General features: G+C 34.5%; 1 protein-coding gene across 1 annotated transcript; it reads left to right on the top strand.

Annotated features, from left to right (window-relative positions):
- The first annotated feature begins 22,667 nt into the window (after positions 1–22,667).
- LOC131039141 (GDSL esterase/lipase At5g03810) lies at positions 22,668–24,258 on the top strand. The gene is made up of 5 exons (XM_057971810.1): positions 22,668–23,016; positions 23,136–23,266; positions 23,347–23,580; positions 23,669–23,921; positions 24,006–24,258. Exons 1-5 carry the CDS (start codon positions 22,764–22,766, stop codon positions 24,200–24,202), a joined length of 1,068 nt encoding a protein of 355 aa, XP_057827793.1. The 5' UTR covers positions 22,668–22,763; the 3' UTR covers positions 24,203–24,258.
- Positions 24,259–24,711: the final 453 nt, after the last annotated feature.

Genomic DNA, 24,711 nt, shown 5'->3' with positions numbered 1-24,711 from the left:
GGTTTGAAAATTGAAGAAATCTGACAAAAATATCAAAGCAATGATGTAGATCCCTGAATCTCAAAGCTGACTACTCCCCCTGAGTAGTAGCACCACTCATTAGTGTCGGAATGAATAATGTCTCTGATAATACATGTCAAACTAATCACAAAGTTCATCAATCAAATCTCCATCAGAGGGGTAGAAACCCCTAACCTATCTCTCAAATACTCAAATGATTCTTTAGACAATGGTTTAGCGAATATGTCTACAATCTATTCTTTAGTGTTCACATAAACCAATTTGACTTCCTTTGCTTCAACCTTGCCCTTCAAAAATTTATACTTAATTGAAATATTCTTAGGAGTGAAATACTAGATTCTTGGACATGTCAATAGCTGCAGAGTTATCACAATAGATAACTACTGGCTCACTACAATTTACCGTGATATTCTTCAACATTTGCTTCATCCACAAGACTTGGGTGAAATTAGTTGCTACTGCAACATACTCGGCTTTTGCAGTAGATAAAGAAATGCATGACTATTTTTTGTTGATCCATGAAACCAATTTCTTTCCAAGGAAGAAAGCTCCACCAGAAGTACTTTTCCTGTCATCAGTATCACTTGCCCAATCCGAGTCAATATATGCACATACAGTGAATTCATCATTTTTGGAATACCACAAACCATATTCTGTTGTTCCTTGCAAATACCATAATATCCTCTTTACCACACATTCATGTTTTTCTTTATGACTACTTTGATATCTGATATTAAGAACTATAAGAACTATAAGAATTTACCAGTTTAGAAGTATCCTTGATAGATAATTTATCACTTGTAGCCATAGGAGTACTTACTGGTCTGGAATTCTCCATACCAGACTTTTTCAACAATTCCCTCACATACTTAGTTTGGCAAATAAAAATCCCTTTGTTAGTTTGAGTAATCTGCAAACCTAAGAAAAATTTCATCTCACCAATCATGGACATTTCAAATTAATTCTTCATGTTGTTAGCAAATTCCATGCACAGTTTATCTTCTCCTCCACAAATGATATCATCAACAAAAACATCAATAATCAGAATATCATTATCAGTGATCTTATAATATAGATTACTATTAGCACTACCTTTAGTAAAACCAAGCTTCAAAAGATATTTATCCAACCTTGCATACCAAGCTCTAGGAGCCTATTTCAATCCATATAAAGCTTTCTTTAATCTGCAAACCATATCTTTGTCATCTATTAGTGAAAATACATTAGGTTCCTCAATGTAAACTTCTTCCTCAAGCCCACCATTCAAAAATTCACATTTGACATCAATTTGATAAACCTTATAGTTCTTATAAGCTTCATAGGCAAGAAATAGTCTAACAACTTCAATTCTAGCTACAGATGCAAATGTCTCACCATAATCAATTCCTTCTATTTGAGAATATCCTTTACACACCAATCTAGTCATGTTCCTTGTAACTTGACCATCCTCATTTAGTTTATTTCTAAAAACCCATTTAGTTCCAATAACATTCTTATTTTTAGGTCGAGAAACTAAAGACCAAGTTTCATTCTTCTATATTTGATCTAATTAATCTTTCATAGCCATTAACCAATGTTTATCCTTACAAGATTCAATAACAGTTTCCGGTTCAACTTGAGAAATAAGACATACCTCTTCATTTGCCATTTTTCTTCTTGTCATAACTCCCTTGTTTCTATCTCCAATAATTTGATCTTTAGAATGATTTAATCTTACATATCCTGGTGTCTTTTGAACTTTAGGTTCACTGCTCTAATCATCAGTCACAGTTGAATTTTTTATTATGTTGGTATAACTGTCTGAGCTTCTTGTACCAGTTGAGGGATTGCCAGTTTAATTATGATCATTTCCATTGCCAGTTCCCTATCATATGATATAGAATGATTTTTGTATTGTTCATCCACTTTCACATTAGTATTCTCCACAATTTTTTGTAATCTTTTGTTATAACATCTATATGCTTTGCCCTGAATTGAATAAGCAAGAAATATCCCTTCATCACATCTAGGATCAAACATTCCAATTGAATCATCTCTTTTGATATAGCATTTACTTCCAAAAATTCTGAAATACTTAATAGTAGGTGTATGTCCAAACCATAGTTCATAAGGGGTCTTACCGGTTTCACCTTTGATGTGAACTTTGTTGAATGTGTAGACTATTGTACTCACTACTTCTCTCCAATATATATGAGATAATTTGGCTTCCAGTGTCATTGATCTTGTTGCATCCAAAATGGTTTTGTTCTTTCTTTCCACTACACAATTTTGCTGAGGAGTCCTAGGTGCATATAGCTGTCTCCTGATTCCATTTGTCTCACAATAGCTGTTAAATTCATGAGAAGTGAATTCATCACCATGATCCAATCTTAGACATTTGATTTTCAATCTAGTTTTAGTTTCAACCTTTTCTCTAAAGATCTTGAATTTCTCAAAAGCTTCAGACTTCTCCCTTAGAAAAGTCACCCACATTATTCTAGAATAGTCATCAATAATCAGCATGAAATACCTATCACCTTGAAAGCTTCTAGTCCTTGATGGACCACATAAGTCAGTGTGAATCAAATCAAGTGCATCATTAGATTTGTCATGTATGCTCTAAAAATAACTTTTGACTTGCTTACCCAATTGGCATTCCTTACATACCGGATTATGAGGCTTCATAATCTTAGGTATATTTCTAACTGCCTTAGTTGAACTAATCTTAACAATACAATCAAAATTAACATGAAACAACCTCTTATGACATAGCCAACTCTCATCAATATCAGCAATCAAACATGCCTTATTACCAGTGTTCAAGTGAAAGATATTACTTCCAGTCTAAATACCAGTTGCAATCTCCAAACCAGTCTTGTTAATGACTTTGCATTTTCTATCTTTAAACTAAAGTTGAAAAACCTTATCAACTAATTGACCAACACTCAAAATATTATTCCTTAAACCTTCTACATAATAGACATTATCAGTGTTATGCTTTCCATCCAAAAAAAGAATACCTCTACCTTTGATCATACATGCCTTTTCATCTCGAAATCATACTTGACTGCCATTGTATTCATGTAGGGACAAAAATTTCCCTTTATCTCCAGTCATATGATGTGAGCATCCACTATCAATTACCCATTCATCCTTATCTTCAACTTTTGCTGCCAGGGCCTTTTCTTCATTCTTGATAGCCAGTTCTGGTTCATCTTCCTTCAAAGAATAGAACACCCATTCCTTTCCATTTCCAGATCCACTAGCAGAGTCTTCTGTTAGTTCATCTCCAAAGTCATCAGTTACTCCTTCCTCACTTGCTATGTAGCATTGTTTACTTTTCTTGAATCTATATCTATTTGGGTTAGGCTTAAAAGATTTCTTAACTCTATCCTTAAACTTGCATTCCTTTCAGGATATATAGATGCAAAATGACCAATCTTATTACGTGCAAAACATTTAAAAGGTTCTTTCATTATCTTCCATTTTCAAGTTTTCATACCGTACCCAGTAACCATCAAGTTTAGCAATTTTGACAGTAGGGTCACCTTCATCCAGAGTTTGCAATTTGTCCCACATAACCTTAGTTGATGATTTGTCAGTCAATCCCATAATCTATTGATCAATAAGTGCACACAAGATGGCTTCTCTAGCTTTGCAATCATTTTAAATATTCTTATCCTGGTCTGCAGGAGCAAGATTTCTAGATGCTGGATCATAAGGTGTGTATCCTTTCTTAATGATCTCCCAAATATCCTTTCCAAGACATATAAGATGAGTCTCCATTCAAATTTTCCATATCCCATAATTTGTTCCATCAAACTTAGGGATTTCTCTTCTAAAAATAGCTGTCAGTGGATTAGAAATGTGAGTTGCCATAAGATCTACCTCAAGCGGTTAAGCTTCTGCAAAAGAGGAACAAAACTCTAATACCAATTGTTAGGATAACCAATGAACAACTAAGAGGGGGGGTGAATAAGTTGTTAACAGATTATAACTTTTAATCCACAATACAACCTTAAAAAAATCAAGTACTGGTAAAATATATACAAATGTCGATACGAATAGATACCAGTAAACAATACAACTTAACAATTAAACAGATAATCAATGAAAAGAAACCATACCACATAACCCCATGATTTGTACGTGGAAAACCTAGAAAGGGAAAAACTACAGTGGCAAGCCTACCCATAGTCAGATGATACTTGTGTAGAAAGTATGTGTTACAAGAGGGGCCTACACTTGCAAGAAGGCACATTGTCTAGAGCATATTACTCATTACAAAAGAGTCTCACTGACTACAAAGATGCTAAAACCATCTCAAGATAAATGGAGAACAATCCAATAGAGTGAAGTACTAGAAATAGCATCTACCATGCCTGATTACAGTCCTGGTTAAGCTTAGTTCCAGAGGACTAAATCCTCTTCTGAATCCAATTTGATCACCAATGATCGACCAACTCCTCTGCCTAAATGATATTACAATAATCACACATTAGATTCCTTGACCATGACCTTTTCAATAACCATGATACTTTACAAAGAGTTTTTACCTCTTATTTATACAAACCCTAAGGCCTAAATTGATTAAGTCAACCACCTAAAGATATTACAATAAGATCATTACATAATTTTATTTACAATGATATGCCATATCGGCTTCAAATCAAAACAATAATAACAAATCCATAAATCATCTCAAATCATCCTGGTAACCTGTAGAGTACACTATAGCATGATACTGGTCCATAACCTAGATAGGTATCGGACCAATTCTGGGTCCACCACGCTATAGCAATGTCTTCAAGCAGTTGAAGCATGATCAAAAAACATATTTAGCATCCATGAAGAAGCTGCGCCAACACCAATTATGCATCTTGTCACAATTCCTCAATAAAAGCTCTATCGGTAAGGCCTTAAACCAGTGTCGGTAAGGGTTTATCAGAGTGTATGATAGCATCCAATTACCAAGCCAATACCAACTCACCAAAATATTCTCATAAAGAATCTTTATTGATCCAATCATGTCAGAATTGTCCAATAGATAGTCTCTTCTATCGGTAACACTAGATCTTCTAGCGGTAACAAAAACTTGTCTGTCGGTAACCAACCATAATAGCTAGTACTGACATCAATGTTAAAATATCAATGAAACACATGATCAATTCATCCATAATGCCAACACATCCAAGATAGTTATGTTTTTCCCTTCCACAACTCCATTCTACTAAGGTGTCTGGGGAGCAAAAAATTGTCTTCTTATACCATGCTTGTCACAAAAGTTATTAAACTCACCAGATGTGAATTCTCCAACATGATCTGATCTCAAACATTTAATCTTCAATCCTGTCTCAATTTCTACATCATTCTAGAATACTCATCAATGATTAGCATGAAATATCTATCACCATGAAAACTTTTAACTCTAGCAGGGCTACACAAATCACTATGATTAAGATCAAGAACATTATTTGATTTATCTTGTATACTCCTAAAAGAGGTTCTGACCTATTTACCCATTTGACATTCCTTACATACCAGATTATAGGGCTTCATAATCTTAGGTATATCTCTAACAGCCTTAGTTGAATTGATCTTCACAGTACAATCAAAATTTACATGACACAGCCTTTTATGTCGTAGCCAACTTTCATCAATCTATGTAATCAAACATGTATTCTCACCGAAGTTCAAATGAAATATATTACCTTTGGTCTGTGTACTGGTTGCAATTTCCAAACCAAATCTGTTAATGATTTTACATTTTTCATCCTTCAACTGTAATTGAAATCCCTTATCTACTAATTGTCCTACACTCAAAAGATTATGCTTCAAACCTTCAAAATAATAAACATTGTCAGTATTGTTCTTACCATCCAATAATATAGTTCCTTTTCCCATGATCATACATGCCTTGTCATCTCCAAATATAACTAGTCCACCATCAAATTCTTGCAAAGATAGAAACTTCCCTTTATCTCCAATCATATGATGTGAACAACCACTGTCAATTATCCATTCATCCTTGTCCTCAATTTTAGCAGCAAGTGCCTTCTCCTCCAGTACATTCTCTTCCAATGTCAGATCATCTTCCATGATAGCCAAGAATACACATTCCTTCCCATTGCCGAATCCACTAGCAGAGTCTTCTGCTAATTCATCATCTGAATCAGTAATGCCTTTCTCATCCACTATGTAGCATGATTTATCTCTGTTTTTCTTGAATCTATACTTGTTTGATATCTAGAGTTAGGCTTAAATGATCTTTTAATTCTTCCTTCAAATGTTGAATTCCTTTTAGGACATCTAGATGCAAAATGACTAATCTTATTGCATGCAAAACATTTAAAAAGTGCTTTCCCTTCATACTTACTTTCTACTGGTCCTTTCAATACTCATCTAGCAAATAGTGCTTCAAGTTGTTCAAACTCATCATCTTCTCTCTTTATATCTTATAACTCTTTTGCATATAAAGATTCCCAATCTTTCTTACTCGTTGCAGATGTAGATGCATGAAAAGAAGGTTCAGTCTTCACAGCTCCAAAAGGTCCAAATTGCTCAAGCTCAAAAGCAAATAGTTTCCCAACCAAATTATCTCTATTGATAGATGTATTAGCCATTGTTCTAAACTCATTGATCAGAGTTCCACCACAACATTGAATTCCCATAACAATCGCATTTACTCTTTCCATGAATGCAGTAATCCTTTCCTCTTCTTCCATCTTCGGGTTTTCATATCTCACCTGATAACCATCAAGTTTAGCAATCTTGACTGTAGGGTAACCATTAAGAGTCTACAACTTATCCCATATAGCCTTTCCAGACGATTTGTCTATTAATCCCATTATTTGTTGATCAGAAAGTGCACACAAGAGGGATTATCTTTCTCTAAAATCATTCTCAAGCTCCGTGTCCAGGTTTATCGGAGGAGGATTGCCAAATCCTAGATTAAAGGTTGTGACACCATTCTGTGTGATCTCCCAAATTTCCTTTCCAAGACATCTCAGATGAGTCTCCATCAGAATCTTCCATACTATGTAATTTGTTCCTTCAAGCCTTAGTATATGCCTTTGAAACATAGCTCTAGAATAACTGGATGAACTTGAACTGTTAGATGCCATAGGATCTTCTTCAAGTGGTTAAGATTTCTGCAGAGGACCAAATCTCTGATACCAATAGTTAGACAGTTCAGATAACCGAAAGACAACTTAGAGGGGGGGTGAATTAGTTGTCACAGATTACCAAAAACATTAACAATTAGAACTTTAATAACAGAGCCCAAAACAATAATATTGGAATAGTAGTTAATCCAATTAAGCATAAACAATAATCATAGAATAAATACCTTCCACATGACACCAAGATTTGTACATGGAAAACCCGATAATGAGAAAAACCACAGTGGTAAGCCTACCCACAGTCAGATAATACTTCTACAGTAAGTATGCAAATTACAGTGAAGGGGCCTGCACTTGCAGGAAGGCCAACAACCTAAAAAACACTGCTCATCAAAAAAGGAGCCTCACTGACTACATATAAATTCATACTACAATCCAGAGAAGTGTTGAACTGCAAAAGGTAGCATCTCCTATACCCGAGTATAGTTTCGGTTAAGATTAATACCAGAGGACTAAATCCTCCTACACAAACCCAATTTGATCTCCAATGATCAACCAACTCCTCTTCCTGAATGATATTACATTATTTTCACATTACATTCCTTGACCATGACCTCTTACATTAACCATGATGATCTAGAATGAGATATTACATCTATTTATACAAACCCTTGACCATAAACAATCAGGTTGGCCACCAGACAATAAACTGATTACATAATTACAAACCATGTCGGCCTTACAAGTAATATCAACACATAATACATCCTAAAAATACAAGAATAGGTCCTATCCACATTACATTAATGCTGGTCCATAACCTAGATCAACCGAGACCAAGTATAGGTCCAAACACTTCAACAATGATCTCCAAATGCCAAATCTTGAACTTGATCACCAATAGCATCCTGAAACACCATTAGAAGCTACACCAACACCACTTTTGCAATTCATCAAAGATCTCCACCAAAATCTCTACTGGTGAAACTCTCCCCGGAACCAGAAACCAATCTTCTAAGCAAGCAGTATAGCATCCAATCACCAGACCAAAACCAACTGATCAAGTATGAGTATTAGTATCATGAACAAGATAATTCCATCATCAGATTATACCAGAGCCTATTAGATCATACCGGATCCAAGTTAACCAAAAACCACTCAACCTATCGGGACCAGAAGGGTATCGATAAAGAATCCAAACAGATAGTATTGACATCAATGACAAAACATCAATGCAACACAATCAATTCCACCAAATGGCCAACAACATTGACCGATAAAAGTAGGACCATTGTTCATATTATTCATCATCTCATTATTCATCCTACTTCTGCATTTATTTGCCATATATCCAAATTTACCACAAACAAAACATTTACAATTGAATTTATAGACATTAGGTTGTCTTACCAGAGGTTTCTTGTTCTTTTGCTGATAATTTCTCTAACCAGAAACAAAGGATTCTCCTTTCTCAAATCCAAGGCCTTGCATATTTTTTCCATGTCTCTAGCTTTGTAGCATCTCATCCAACTAGGTTGAACTATCTTTGAACTTTTCTTTGTATTCATTAGCAGTAGTCAACTCATCACTCAAAGTTATGATCTTCCTTTCAAGTTCTTGCCCATCATTCTTTATTTGTACCAATTCAAGCTTCAACTGATCATTCTCATATTTCAATATGTCAATATGCAACATTCATTGGATTTTTCTTTCAATGATTGAGTCAGGGTTTCTTCATTCCTCTTCCTATCTTCAATCTCCTTAGTCAGCTTCATGATGATAAATTGCATCTCATTCTTCAAAACTACATTCTCCCTTGCCAACTTCTCACATTCTTCAGTCTTATCTTGTAGGATTTGATTATCAACACTTTGTTCTTCTTTCTCCTACATCCTATCCATCAACTCCTTTCTCTTCTCTCTAGATGTGTTCAATTGATCTTTCAATGTCTTAATGAAGTCTTCAGCTGCATTTAGATTTCTTTTCTGGATACTCTTTTCCTTCATCGTTGCATCAAGGTCTTCAAGTGCCACACTAAGTTGCCTCTACAAACTAGAGTCCATTGATTCAATCTTCTGGATCTTTCTCAAGCTGGTAGGCCTCTTTCGAGGCTCAAGGTACTGATACCAATTATTTGAATCAATGAACACTAAGAGGGTGGGGTAATCAGAGTTTTATAATTGAAAAATTAATCAAGTTGATTCTTAAACCACCAGATACGTGAGAAAGTAATCAAAGTGCAAAAACATAAAATGAACAACCACACAACCATAACACTAATATTTTTGCATGAAAACCCGAAAAGGGAAAAATCATGGTACGATTGAGTACCCATAATAGTATTATACTATGGCGAGTAGTAAAATAATATTACAATAGTGGAATGCACTTGCATTCAGGCACATTGCCTAGAGCTCATTGCTCAATTACAAAAGGGCTACAACCCAAAGGAAGGATCACTCCCTTACATGCTATTAAAAAATTATTACAATAGTATCTGAACTGAAGTGTAGCATATATATATTCCAGAGTATAGTTCTAGTTAGGCACTAATTTTCTCTTCCAATTGATCTATCAATCTGCTCCATAACACTTCTCTATCACATACCGGAGCAACAAAATATTCACTTTTACAAAATCGCTCACACAGACTTCCTTAGCTCACCACACTACCAATATAGTCAATCAAATTAATCTTATATATCCGCATCAACAAAAAGAATCATTTACTAAGTCAACTTCTAAAAACCACATAACACACAACATGAAATGTGTTACACTAAGTCGGCTCAATCTGATCATAAATCCAAATGCGGACCAAAACAAGATGATAAAATTCTTCCCATAAATCGGCCCAATCACCTCAAATAGAAAATTGATCACCAAGATCATCCCAACAAATCTGTAACACACATTACTCCAAAATACCACTGCGCTAACTAAAATATCAGATACCAAAATTCTAAAGTAGCACACAATTCAACACCAGATATCAGGATCATGAAATAATCTCTCTCAAAGGTTGAATCAATTGCCTTGATCACCACACAACCCAAAATACATCATCGAAACCAAGATATGCACCATGATCTCATTCTCTACTAGTAACTGTGTTACACCTTCCAAACTTATGCCTTATGAATAGAATGAGTTATAGTAAACCAATTGTATGTACACCGGATGTGATCTACAAATTGAGTTGCCATCAATGACAACCCTTGAACATCTATCATGCACAAATCTCTACTATAATCACCAGAATAGTGTCTCTTGCTAGCATATAACTCAAATCATCTTCAACAAATACAACATTTTCTTTGAAATTCACCATAGCAGATGGCCATTATAGGCAATACCTATATATTTTGATAACACTCTCACTACAGTCTCTCATTTCCCTTATACATTCAGTTAAAATTCTTTGAGCTTCAATGCATCTTATTTCCAACATGTTACACATGTTTGTACTAACAAATTGCTCTCGAGAGGTCTCCAATTATTCTTTAATAAGCTAAGATAAAGCTTTTTGAAGACCATCACTAACATATTCAATTCTAAGGTTGTTCCAGTGAGTGTGATTCATTAAAGCTTTCTTAATTCTATCTGGCTCAACACCATTAATCCACATTTGTCCAATCTTGTTTATCCCATATTCACTAACAAGGATTTTCAGCAAATCCAAAGTCCTAAAGGGTTCATCTTCATCTGAATCTGACTTTTTTCCTTCTTGCTCTGCAATAGCCAACTTTTCTTCAGCCACAAGAGATTCTGGATCAATAATTTCTATGATATCTTTTTTCTTTTAATCCTTCTTTTTCTTCTTGGATTCCAGAGAGATAGTGGACATCACATTTGTTGTCTCTCCTCTTAGAGGTGGGACTTACCTTAGTTGAATTGGTAATAGGCGATACAAGGCCAATACACCAAACATTTTGAAATGACTTCAAGTAATCATCACAATCTTCTTCTCTCTTTTCCAAACCATTAGATATCAAAAAATATATATCTTACAACTAGGACATTAGACTCCTACAACACATTTTCCTTCACCAACAAAGATCCCAAAAATCAAATTGAAAAACATATAAGCAATGATCCAAATTAGAAGGGCTAGTCTTGATATTTTGTCACTTGGATGTTTTCTAACAGGGTCGATTCTTCAACAATTCACACAAATAAAAAAATGCATCTTCCATAGCAAGCATATGTGCAACATATACCATGATAGTAGAGGTAGAACCTTCCCTATTCCTAAAATATATTTTATCACAAATACCTTATGCAACATACCTCACCACGAGATTGATGATTTTATCAATCAATAGTTCTCTATGATGTTTTGTCACACTGGTTAGGGTTTCAACTTCCTTATTATTAACAATCTTCTCAACTGGTACATTGTGATTGTCACATAGACTAGTAACAACTAAAATTATGTCCTTTGAAATCGGGTAGGGTTTATCCAATATGATGCAATTATTCTATACTTGACTTAGGATAAGCTTGATCAAATCTTCATTATCAAACCAAGGGAATTCACTCCACAAATTCAATCATTTCTAACCTAACTACTTAAATTTTTGCAAATCTATTTCACTTAAACCGCTTTCCATATTTTTGATTTTTTTAGTATGAAATTTATCTAACCGTACCTTTTCCAAAGTCTAAAAATATATGTTTTTGGATTCTTCGACAATCATCTTCGATTTCATGATTACTTTCTCTACTTCTTCTCTTTCTCTTAAAATATTTCTTTTTACATAATGAAGAAAATAATCTCAAATTTTGATACTAATGTTACCGATCACTCCTAGGGTTTTGCCACCAAAAAGTGTCTTATTGCTGATGTCAGCATATTCATTGAATTACAAAATTACATATCCATCACAGTCATGCCAAACCCATATCATGAACTACTTTGGAAAGGGGGACGAAAGGTTTTCCTTGATAGCTCCCCCTAAGACAAAGAAATAAGCTCAGTTACCGAAGGTAGAGGTGCTTGCACCAGATTTTGGTACACCAGGATTTCTTACATTATTTACCTCTTTCTTTCTCCATACCATGACTTCCTTTTTCTTCGATTCACTAGACTTGATCACATTCTTCTCTATAGACTTCTCCATACCAACCTCATTTCTACACTTATTAGCATAATATTCAAATTGTTTGCAGTTGTAACATTTAATGTTCCTCTAAACTAAATTTATTGAATATGTTCTAGATCTATACTAATTAGCTTCGTGACCATAGTCATTGCATAAATGACAATATCCATGAAAATTGCTATTCTTCCTATTCATTTCAACCAGATAATGATTCTGACTCACAACATGATTTCTATAGTAATTTTCTTTGTGACCAAACTTCTTGCAATTTTAACATTAAATGCTTCTATAATATGTGGCCATATGACCAAATTTATTATTTTGAAAAAAATAACCATTAATGGGCACCTTTGTGCATTCAGTTGACAAACTAACTATCTTCTTGCAGTAGATCTCTGATTCCAGATTTTACTTGCATCTTCAGGTTTATTTTCTACTTCTACCTTAACTTCCTTGCCTTTGTCTTTATCATTTTGATTTGAACATTCACTCATCTAAAATCCTAGTCCAATTTTGCCTACATGAGCTTTCTGCATGTTAATCAATTCTTCCAAAAGTTTTCTGCTTTCAAGAACTTTAGTTTCTGTCTTTAGCTTCTTCACTTCCTATTCCAGCTTCTCACATTCTTTACTTTTCAACTTAATTGAATTTTTTAGGGTTTCTTATATCTTGTTCTTCTCCTCAATTTTTAACATTAGATCTTTAACAATTTGATTCACCTGCTTTAACTTATTGTTAACTTCCTTATGTCTCAACTTGAACTTCTAGATCTATCCTCTTAGTTTCACTACACACTCATTTGCTTCTTTGATATTTTATTTCAATTCTTCATTCTCAAATTCTACACTTTCCAGATCCTCAAGATGTTGTTAGGATTCCCAAAGATACTGAGAGGGGGGGGTGAATCAATATCTAACTGGTTAACAAATTTTCTGACTTTATTAAATAAATTGCATTCCAAAATAGTGTACCAGTAAATAAGAATTAGTGCAGTAAATAAGAGCAATAAGCACAACATAGAAAGCACACCATAACACAAGATTTTTAATGAGGAAACCCAGTGTGGGAAAAACCTCAGTGGAATTTGTGACCCACAATATTCACTCACTGGCCAATGAATGGATATTACTTACAATAGGGGTCTGCACATGCAGGAAGGCCAACTTCCTAAAGCTCACTACTTAATTACAAAAACAAGTCACACTAACTTACAAAACGGATTATGCAAATCCAATATAATGTACTACTTTAGTTCAACAGCTTCTATGCTAGGTTCAGTACTGGTTTAAGCTCATACAATAACCATAAACCTTACTCCAAAATCTACCTTAATATTCGCATGTTACTTCTACAATATGTCCACACCTATAAATGATCTATAAGATCTCATACTTATATATGAGTCTTATTACAATATGCCTTGTCAGCTTACAAAAAGATATTACAAATAAATACAATATACAATAAATAAAATCCTGTCAGCTAGGGTGTCCGTAATCATCTTTGTTTTTGCTGGTAAACTATCTGTCGGTGTAGAGTCTATTGGTGCCTGTCGGTGCCATAGCATTGCAAGGTTGCCATCAATGATAATACCTTCAATAACCTACAATTTCTCATTGGAGTGTGCAATGCTAACAATCTCCCCCTTTGGCATTGATGGCAACACCGATGAGAAAAATTTAAAAATGTATCCAAAATTTGAAGTCCAAAATTTTTACCAAAACTGTGTGCTCCCCCTGAGCAGATGATCTCTTTTGTCCATTATTTTTCTCATCTCTAATACTCCCCCTTTGGCATAAATGACAAAAGCTGTCAAAAATGTCAACTGAGTGTAGTTCTCAGCTAGAACCCTATAACCGGTTGGTTACAATCTGAAAAAGTTCTTCTGGTACAAAATTTAGGCTCTCAGTGAACCATTCACTATCCTTTAATGTTTCTTTAGTCCTTTGAGTTGTACCGATGAGGGTGTGCATTTGTTCTTCAGATGTATTTAGTCCTGGAACAAGTGCCTCTGAGATCTCTTTTCTCAAAGAGATGAGGTTGTCAAGTTTCGGACCAAGTCTACATTTAAGCTCTTTTGCCTTGAACTTTATTCTTTCCTTTTTTGTTTCAAAATTTTCAATTTTCTCCTCAAAATCTGCTATTTCCTATTCTATAACCGATATGGGTTCTGATGAACTGATGATATTATCAGCTATATCATTTATTTCTTTCAGCACTTTACTGATTTTCTTGTCTATATCAACTATCAAAATATCAGTCTTGCGTGTGTCCCTGTACAACTCTTTGAATTCAATTATTGTTTTGCTAAGTGCTAGTAATAGGGTATAAATGTGTCCCATACACTTCATTATTGACTCATCAAATAATTTTTCCTTTTCTCTATTCATTTTCTCACCAATGTCTCCTCATTAATCTGATCAACTATTAGTAGGTTGCTGGTGATATACTTAGACAATGTGTCTAATTAGCTCAAAGAATCTTTATTGTCCACATTGCACTTGGGTACAATCAATTTTAATAAAAAAATTGTGTCATCAATAGCCTTGTATGCAAGTGCATTACAATCTGTTATTTTCTTGATTGAATCCAATAATACCTCTATCACATTAGTTGGTCTAAATTCTGTCATGGAAGAACTAGATGATTGTCCAACTATCTTAACAATCTTCATTTCCCCGGTGTGAGTAACCTCTTTGCTTATATTGATCTTTGATAGGTCAGTTTGTGTGTACATCTCAACTAGCAAAGGCTTGGGTTTCTCAGCAGTTGTCGATGGCATTGTCTTAGTCTCAACCTTTTTCTCTTCCTATTTCTCAGTGTGTACCTCAGTTTTTTTCTCTGTGCTTTCTGATGCCAGTTTCTCTGATGAAGTCTTAGTATTCACTACCAGTTTCTCAGTATGCACCTCTAAACTATCCACTGTCGGTATCTCTAAACTTTGTGGGTTTTTCAATGTGTGCACCAGTGGTATCAGTTTGTGTCTCAACCCCAATTTCAATATTTCCAACTGTATGCTCTCCATGTGTTTCCATTGCAGTATTCTCAGTCGGTGGCTTAGTAGCCACATCTTTCTTTTCACCAGTGGTTTCCTTATCAACCATAATGTTTACCTCTTATGTATCAATGTTCATAGTATACAAAACTTCTGAGTCAAGATTGGTGTCTTCATGTGTTGATTCTAACTCAATATTATCAGTAGCCGATGGTGTATCAACAGTTTGTGCCAGTGGAGTATCAGAAGAAGGTGGGGGCAAGTTGTCTATCACTTTTATGCTTGTAGGTCCACCTACCTTGCTTTTACCTTTATCCTTTTCCTTTTGGTAAACTCTGGAAGTTTTGGGTCATTTGAGCTCTTCTTGTTTTTCCTTCTCCACAAAGAAGATATCCCATTTATCCATTGTCTCTTCAGATATTTCATTCACTCTTCGAGCAATTAAACCTACATGTCGGTGACCAGTAGAAAATACTATCCTATTTGCCTCACTTATTAGTTCATCAATTTTTTTTGCTGATTTCACTGGGTGAATTGCAAGCAATTTTTCTATCTTTATCTTCTTATCCAGTTCCACAATGGCTAATCTCTTCGCATCTAGTCTTCTATACAAGTCACTTGGTAAATCATCTACAACTTCTATCAAAAATTTCTTGTAAATGTCTAAGTGTAGAATAACACTGTTTTCTATGCTTTCCTTTTCTGCATTGGTAAAAGTATTATACAATTTGCTAACATTAGGCAAGTTTCCTTCTTCAGTTATTTCATTCAAAAGATTGTCTAAAGGAGGAATAACTTGTTTTTCCTTCTTCTTCCTTGGTGTCATTTTCTTTGTTGGGGACCTTACTGCCTGTTGTTTTCTTCTCTTTGGTGTAGGAGAGGGTGTCGGTGGAGGTTTTCTTTTCCTTTCTACTCTCTGAAACTCAGCTGGGATTTCACTGTCAGATGAAGTTCCAATCAGTGAAAGATGAGCTTTCGGTTGTATCCCTTCCAGGTCACTTTCCTTAATACTAGTGATATTAAATATGTTTTCCTTAATCCCTTTGGCCTGTTTTGTTGCTTTTCTGATAGATTGTTCTCTTTTCTTCCTTCATTTAAGGGTTTGTACGTTTCTCTCAATGGTTTCAACATTTCCAAATATTTCCTCTTCAGGTTCTCTAGGGGCTTCAAGTAGGGCTTTAGCATATGTCTCAATTATGATTTAATCTGCCTCATAACCCATTTCTGTCACCCAAACAGTTCTAGGAACCACTGCTTCCATCCAAATTTCATCTTTCTTTATAACAAAACATATCTCTTTCTGATATTTGTCAACTATGCTTTGAGATAACCTTTCCCTTGTTTTCATTATAGCCTTAAATGCTTGGAAGTATTCAATTATGTTGTTTTCCCTGTCATCTACCATGTTGGTAAAGATATCCAAAATTTGTTTGTCTACCGATATGTCAAAACCAAATTCTTTCCTTCCTATACTAGGAACTTCCTTAGTAATGTATAGCATTAGGCATACAAGTAAGTTGCCAAATCTGAAACTACCTTTCTTATCACCTTTAATTTTCTTTAGGTTTTCAATCAATTCATCCTTTAGCAATTCAAATATGTCAATCTTAGTGTTATTATTCACTATGTCATAAGCACTCTTGATACATAAACTAGAAACCGAGTTTAATTTGTTAGCATGTGTAGTCTTGTATCCTAGTATCATGCTAATGAATCTGACATTTATATCTTTGATATCATTGACTCTCAAGGATCTACTATCATGGGTTGCATTGGTTAGGGCCATCACAATGTTGTTTGGAACTTTCTTAGTTTTGTCAGGTGTGCTACCGATGGAAGGTAAGCCAGTCACTACCCTAACTACTTCTTTTATGATCTTGTGGATGGATTCAAGCGCAAATAATTCCCCATGAACTCTGCTAAGCACAATTCTTACAACTTCCTTGGGAAAATTAGGAATGCTAAGTATCTCCACAAAACCTAGGGTTTCCATTATCTTGTGTTTCGATTTCAAATTCCCATTTTCATCACAAATTATTGTCCTATACATGTTCATTATCTCATCAGCACCAAGTTCCTCAATATGACAATGTATGTATATCCTAGGGTCTTCAGCATATGCAACTCCTTTGGGTATTTTAAAGAATGCACCTAGGGTATCATCCTGCTTCACTACTTCGGGTATGATCTTAAATACAAGCCTAGGGCATTTAACCACTTCAATTACAGTAGGGTTTGCAATGAATTCAGGTGCAAAGGAGGAAGCCATTTGATAAATACCTTAATCTACCTTTAGGTTTGAATGCTTGATAGATTTTGCTTCACTTCTTGCTATGGATGCCTTTGCTTGGGTTTTTCGCACTCTTAGGAAATTTGAGTGCTTGGTGAGTAAAAAAGAGTGAAAAACACTTGCTTTATAATGTCATTTCCTTCAACTACCATAATAAATGCCTGTCGGTTAAGTGAAAACTTAACTCATCTACCGATAAAGAAGCATTTCATCTTCTTACCATCAACCAAGGGTAAACTAGCATGATTTTCAATTAGTTACCATACCCCCAAAAGATTTATTTTCAGTTAGATGAAGAATCTCCTATCGGTGGAGTAATACTTTGTTCTACCAGTGAAGGAATAGCCTCATCAACATTCTGATCTGTCTTTCTAATCTATTTTTTTGAAAATTCTTGTTTTACCTCTTCAACCTTTTCTTTACCTTTCAAGTTAGGTCCTTTTTTATTTGTTGGAGATGCCTTGCTTCTACAAAATTTTATAATATGTCCAATCTTGTTACAAGCATAACAAGTCACATTATTTTTTTGAATAGCTTTTATATATCCTATGTCGGTATGTGTTCTGCATTGATTAGATAAGTGTCCAAATGTTCCACAAACATAACATCTTACATTCATTCTGCAATTTTCTGAATTATGACTGATTTTATTGCATTTAGAACATTGACCGATGGGTGCATTAGTGTTCAGATAGTTTCTAGATCTACACTGATTTTCTCTATGACCATACTTGTTATAGTTAAAGAATTTCCCATTAAATTTGTAGGCATTAGGTTGTCTTGTCGGTTTACTGTGATCATGATTGTTTGTAGTACCAGAGTTTTCACCAACTTCAAAGCCAAGTCCATTAGTATCTCCATTAGGTTTCTGATTTTTCAGCATGTCATCAAGTTCTTCTGAACTTTTCTTGAATTTCTCTTTATGTTGATTTGCAGTAACCAACTCATTTTCCAAGAAATCCTTCTATCTCATGAGTTCAGTTTTATTATGTTCCAAGTGAATCAGATCTGTCTTTAACATCATTTTCATGACTGAGTCTTATATTTTCATTTCTAGCATCATTGATTCTCCTAGCTAAGTCATCTTCATTTTTCTTTCTGTCTTCAGTGTCTTTACAGAATCTCATAGTCATATCTTGCATCTTATTCCTCAAGGTCATGTTTTCTTGCTTCATCTTGCTTACAAGATCATTAAGAGTTTCCTTTTCATCATCATCATTCTGTATCTTCTTATGAAGTTGTCTTCTTTTGTTTCTATCAATAGTTAGATTCTCCTGAAGTCCTTGAATTATTTCCTATGCAGCCTTCAGATCATCTTCAAGTTTGATAGTCTTCAACTTTTCTGCATCATAATCTGCAAGAGTTGTTTCCAATTGCTTTCTCAACTTATCCATTTGTATCGGTGTCAGAATCTCCCTCAAGTTGTTAGGCTTTTGAAAAAGGAGGACCAGGCTCTCATACCAATTGTAATATTTCCCAAAGATACTGAGAGGGGGGGGGGGGGGGGGGGGGGGGGGCGGGGGGTGAATTAGTATCTAACCGGTTAACAGATTTTCTAACTTTATTAAATAAATTGCATTCCAAAATAGTGTACTGGTAAACAAGAATTAATGCAGTAAATAAGAACAATAAGCACAACATAGAAATCACACCATAATACAAGTTTTTTAATGAGGAAACTCGGTGTGGGAAAAACCTCAGTGGGATTTGTGACCCACAATATTCACTCACTGGCCAATGAATGGATATTATAGGGGCCTGCACATGCAAGAAGGCCAACTGCCTAAAGCTCACTGCTTAATTACAAAAAGAAGTCACACTGACTTACAAAATGGATTATGCAAATCCAATATAATGTACTGCTTTAGTTCAGTATCTTCTATGCCAGGTTCAATATCATTTTAAGCTCATACAATAATCATAAACCTTACTCCAAAATCTGCCTTAATATTCACATGTTACTTTTGCAATATGTCTACACCTATAAATGATCTACAAGATCTCATACTTATATATGAGTCTTATTACAATATGCCTTGTCAGCTTACAAAAAGATATTACAAATAAATACAATATGCAATAAACAAAATCCTATCAACCAGGGTGTCAGTAATCATCTTTGCCACTCCCAGTAAACTATCTGTCAATGCCATAGGATTGCAAGGTTGCCATCAATGAAAATACCTTCAATCGCCTACAATTTCTCATTGGAGTGTGCAATTCCAACATATCTATCTTCAATTCTTCATCCAACTGATATTGTTTGGTCATACTCATCGGTGTCATGATTCAACCAACAAGGATCTCCCTCGAGTAGTTACGCTATCTGACAAGGGACCAGATTCTGATACTAATTGTTGAATGGTTGAATGGACTGAAATACTGAGGAGGGGGGAGTGAATCAATATTCCCACAACAATAAAAAAATAATTGATATTTTAACCATAGAAATTAATCTCATCAAGATGAATCAGAAAATGCAAAAAATCACAAGATAGACACCAAATTTTATATGTGAAAAACCCAAATAGGAAAAACCATGAAGAGGGTTAACTCTCAAAATAATATAACTAGTTATATAGTGTTTACAAAAGGGGCGGCTCACTGCTAGATAGCTCACTGTCTGACTATAATTTGGCTCACTAATATCCAAATGCACGAGGTCAGTTCCAAGATAAGATCAGAGAACAAATCAGAACTAATTTGGCAAGGGATCTCTCCAACCTATTCACAACTACCTACAACATATCTAGTAAGGGAATACTACAACACTGTCTGCACTTTGTCAATTCAACTACTTGCAGTGGATCCGGTAAAGGATTATTGCAACACTACACTCATACCTTTCCACATACACCTTTTCTCTTGCACATACATCATACTCCACTGTTCAAACTGCACACTACTTGAATACTACTACTACTCACTTTACTTGCATACCTTGCATACCACTACTCAATGATGCATACATATCCATACATCTTGTATATAGATACCAGTAAGCACATACACCGAGATAATATGTCAGCCAATCACAAAAGTTTCGTACATTAAAGCATTTCTCGGATCAATTAAGCCTTGACCAAAATCAAAGTGATTAAGTCAGCCTTAATTGATCTTTTACATGCTTCTTTCACATGCTTCATTTAATAGAACACCCGCTTCAATTACAAGAACAAAACAAGGGTCTACCGGACCCATAAGCACAAATTCCAAGCATAACAACTTACATCTTCAAGATACAAATGCACTGATTTTGGAGCATAGGAATCATAAACCATAATGTAATACAAACATTCAAATAACACTTCAATCAACACAACTAATACCAGAACACGATACAAACTATGATAAGCAACACACAAGATTCCAAAGAAGATGGTGTTCTAGAAAATAATTCAATAGATCATACATACTTAGTTGCTCAGTATTTGTTCAATATCATTGCCCTGCTTTATACATACATTAACTATTCATTAGCAGTTCTCTGCTCAATATGATACATCCAGTCCAATAGTTCATCAGTGATATTGACATCAATGACAACAATGACAATGTTAACACAAATATAACAAGTGATAGGTAAAAATTTTAACATGACTAATATTCTGCCATGACACATGCTCTAGATCCACATAAAACACTTTTGACTTATACCTATGAACTAGTGAGGTTACAAATGGAGAACCTCATCCCCATATAAGAATATTAAGGGTCAAACCCACAAGCACATTGGATCAAGAAAGGCACAAGACTTGCAATTATAATGGCCTAGCGAGGGCTTGAACCTTAGTGGTCACAACAACAACATCACCACTTAAACAACGCACTCTGAGAAGAACCCTATTTCTTAAATTGAAAAAATAATGAATCTACATATTAAATATGATCATAGGTACCGAATACAATCATTCTAATCATATATTCATAAGGAGAACTTAATTTCTTTACATAGTTTAGTTGATGCTCTAAAATAAAATTATCTTTATTAAAATTATTCTTGAAGCATCCATTTGTCCAAAGATTGTTGTATTCAATCATTCTTCGGTTTTTAGGGGCTAATATGGGAGAACTTGACTCCTTGTGACCAATCATCAATCAATAATTTATTTTTATATGTTTGCAAGTTTCCAAATATTCAAGAAGAGTAGATCAATTTTTCATACATTACGAAAACTCGAGAAAGGAAATTACTAAATCATAAAGAGATTGTAGATATCCTTTTTTATGAGTTGGAATCATCTCTATAAGATCATAATATACCATTCTAATCTATACATGATTTTACAAATTTGATATATACCATTTTAAAACTCAAGAATCAAATTTAAATTTGTAATAATCTTAAAACAATCTTCAAACTAAAAACACTTATTTTTCATTGACATTTTCAATATTTAATTACTTTAATACTCAAATACAGAAACACTAGCCAAATACAAACTCTTAACTAATATATATTAACTCTTATAAATAGACATACGTTTTATTAAATCAACCTAAACCAATCATAAAGAAACAATTTTCTTCCTTTATGATATTCATTGCCAGATGAACTTTGCCCTAAAATGGCAATCTTTTTAAATTCTTATACGAAACCTTATCGTAATGTCACAAATTCTCTTATAAGCATTTCACGCACGATTGTCTATTTCCTAGTTTTAGCTCTCCTTCCTCTGCACACAAACTTCAATTAGTTTTGTCCTCTATGATTTTATATTAAGTCATAAGGTACTTTTATTCCATTAAAGTAGCTTTCTATAATTTTATAAGGCATTCCCACATGCATATAAATCTTTTGGTCAGCATTTTGGTTTTGTTCAATTACAAATAAAAGTCACCGCGAGGCAATTCAGAAAGAAAAATTAAAACTGGTCAACCGTTAAAACAGTTATCCTTAATTTTTAGGAAGGCCGTTAGAAGATGAATTCATGTCCGATGGTGCAATAAACACGGATTGAATAACGAAGTTGATAAGCAAGGCATATAGTCCTTGTGATCACAATCTGGAGAAATCTAATCTGATGCGTGCGGATCTCTGCTAAATTAGATCGTCAACCCAAATCTGTTACGTTAGTTTGCGGAACAAGTAAACGTGCAATTGTGTACAAATTCTTCCATTCGTGTGAACTCGAAGTAAAGAGACAGTTGATGTATTGTATACAAATTCTCCCATTTGTGGAGGATCTCGACGCAGAAATTCAGGAGCTTTTCATAAGTTGTTTAGTACTCCAGAGGAAGAAGAAAGAAAGATGGAAAAATATTATGTTACAGAGATGAGAAAAGCAGTACTTGTAATTCTAATTATGAATATAGGCTTGATTGAATGCTCGTTTAAGGAAATTCCTGCACTGATATCGTTTGGAGACTCGACTTTGGACGTGGGAAATAATAACGATCTTTTCAGTTTGGCAAAGAGCAATCATGTTCCTTACGGAAGGGACTTTCCGGGCCAAAAAATTACAGGCAGATTCTGCAATGGCTTGCTCGTTACAGACTATATTGGTATTGACGTTGAGAGATCTCCCATCAATTTGATTTTTTTTGTTTTTTGCTTTTTTGTTTTACTTTAATGAACTTCATTCACATGGGTGTTGAGTATGGTTTGTTATGGAGTAGAACAGCATCAATGCTAGGCCTAATGTCACCAACGTTGGGGTACTTGAATCCTGAGGCTTATGGAGAGAGGATTGTTACGGGTGTTACATTTGCTTCCTCTGCATCTGGGATCAATGATGACACTGGAAAAACCTTTGTAAGTATCTTGGTACTAGCTGATTTAACAAAATATCTATGCAATACTGATGGAAAATTTGAATCTTTCTCATTTTACAGAACATTCTAAATCTAAAAGATCAGCTAAATCTCTACAAACAATATAGAGAGGATTTGCGTAGGGTTGTGGGAGCTGCCAATGCTTCACGTATCTTATCTAAGGCTATTTATATTATAAGCACTGGAAACAATGACTATCTTCAGTATTTTAATCTGAACATTTTATCAGAAAATGAATCCAATCGAAAAGAATTAAGGACGCACCTGTTGAGCACATTATCTATGTTTATCAAGGTAAATTTCCTTTATCATGCTATTTCATGCTGTGTAGAGAATGATCAGGCGACAAATATTTCTTCAAGAAATTGTTATCATTTTTCAGGAGCTTCAATCGTTAGGAGCAAAGAAAATTGCTGTACTGTCTCTTCCTGCATTGGGTTGCTTACCGTTTGAAAGAACCTTGCATGGTGGAGGAAAAGGGATTTGTGTTGAATATATGAATAAGGAGGCATCAATCTTCAATATGAATTTGAAGAAACTTTTGACTAAGATGAATGAAACAGATGGTACCAGGATTGCTTACTTAGACAGTTATGGGTTACTTCTAAGTGCCGCAACTCATCCAGCTCAGTATGGTAAGCTAGATTCTTTAAGCATTTACAAACTTGGTAATGTTTATCTTTTCTTTTGGAGTTTCTGATTTTTTGTTCTAAGCACAGGTTTTGTTGAAGGCCGCAGAGGTTGTTGTGGTACTGGGTTCATTGAAGCATCTATCTTCTGCACTGAATTTTCGGTAGGGACATGTTTAAACGCCTCAAAATATGTATTCTGGGATAGTTTCCATCCGTCGGACAGAATGAACTCCATTCTTGCTCAGTCTCTGCTTACACAAGCGGTTCAACAGGGCCTTGCTTAAAGTAGATCATTTGTTTCCATACCTATTCTTATTACAATCCTAATTATCTTCCTGTATTCCATGTCATAGAGAGAATTTCTCATTCGACCAAAGACACTTTGTGTAGGGCCAATATTCATTTTAAATGTTTTAATAAAAATGTAAAAAGGAAATTTCAATAACTTCATAAAGTTTTCTCAAGTTATAATCTTTCATTGATGTTAAATTTTTTAATCACATTTGAGTTCAAGACAACACTGTTTTTATTCATCATGTTCACTAAGTGTCAGAATTAATATATTATATTGTGAGGAAATAAATATAGCTCGTACCTAAATATTTTAGGCTTAAGTGTGTTGGCATCAATCAAAAAATAGAACATTTCGCTATTCACATGTGATGAATATCTTAGGTTCAATATTAAATTTATCATCTTACTATTGATCTTTAAAATTTCATGTTTATTATGCACATGTGATGAGTACCATAGAGCTAATATTGAATAAATAACTCACATGTATATAGATCTA

Source organism: Cryptomeria japonica, chromosome 10 (assembly GCF_030272615.1).
Source record: "Cryptomeria japonica chromosome 10, Sugi_1.0, whole genome shotgun sequence".
Classification (NCBI taxonomy): Eukaryota; Viridiplantae; Streptophyta; class Pinopsida; order Cupressales; family Cupressaceae; genus Cryptomeria; species Cryptomeria japonica.
Note: the sequence above shows the minus strand (reverse complement) of the source record. Positions and strands in the feature narration are given on the sequence as shown.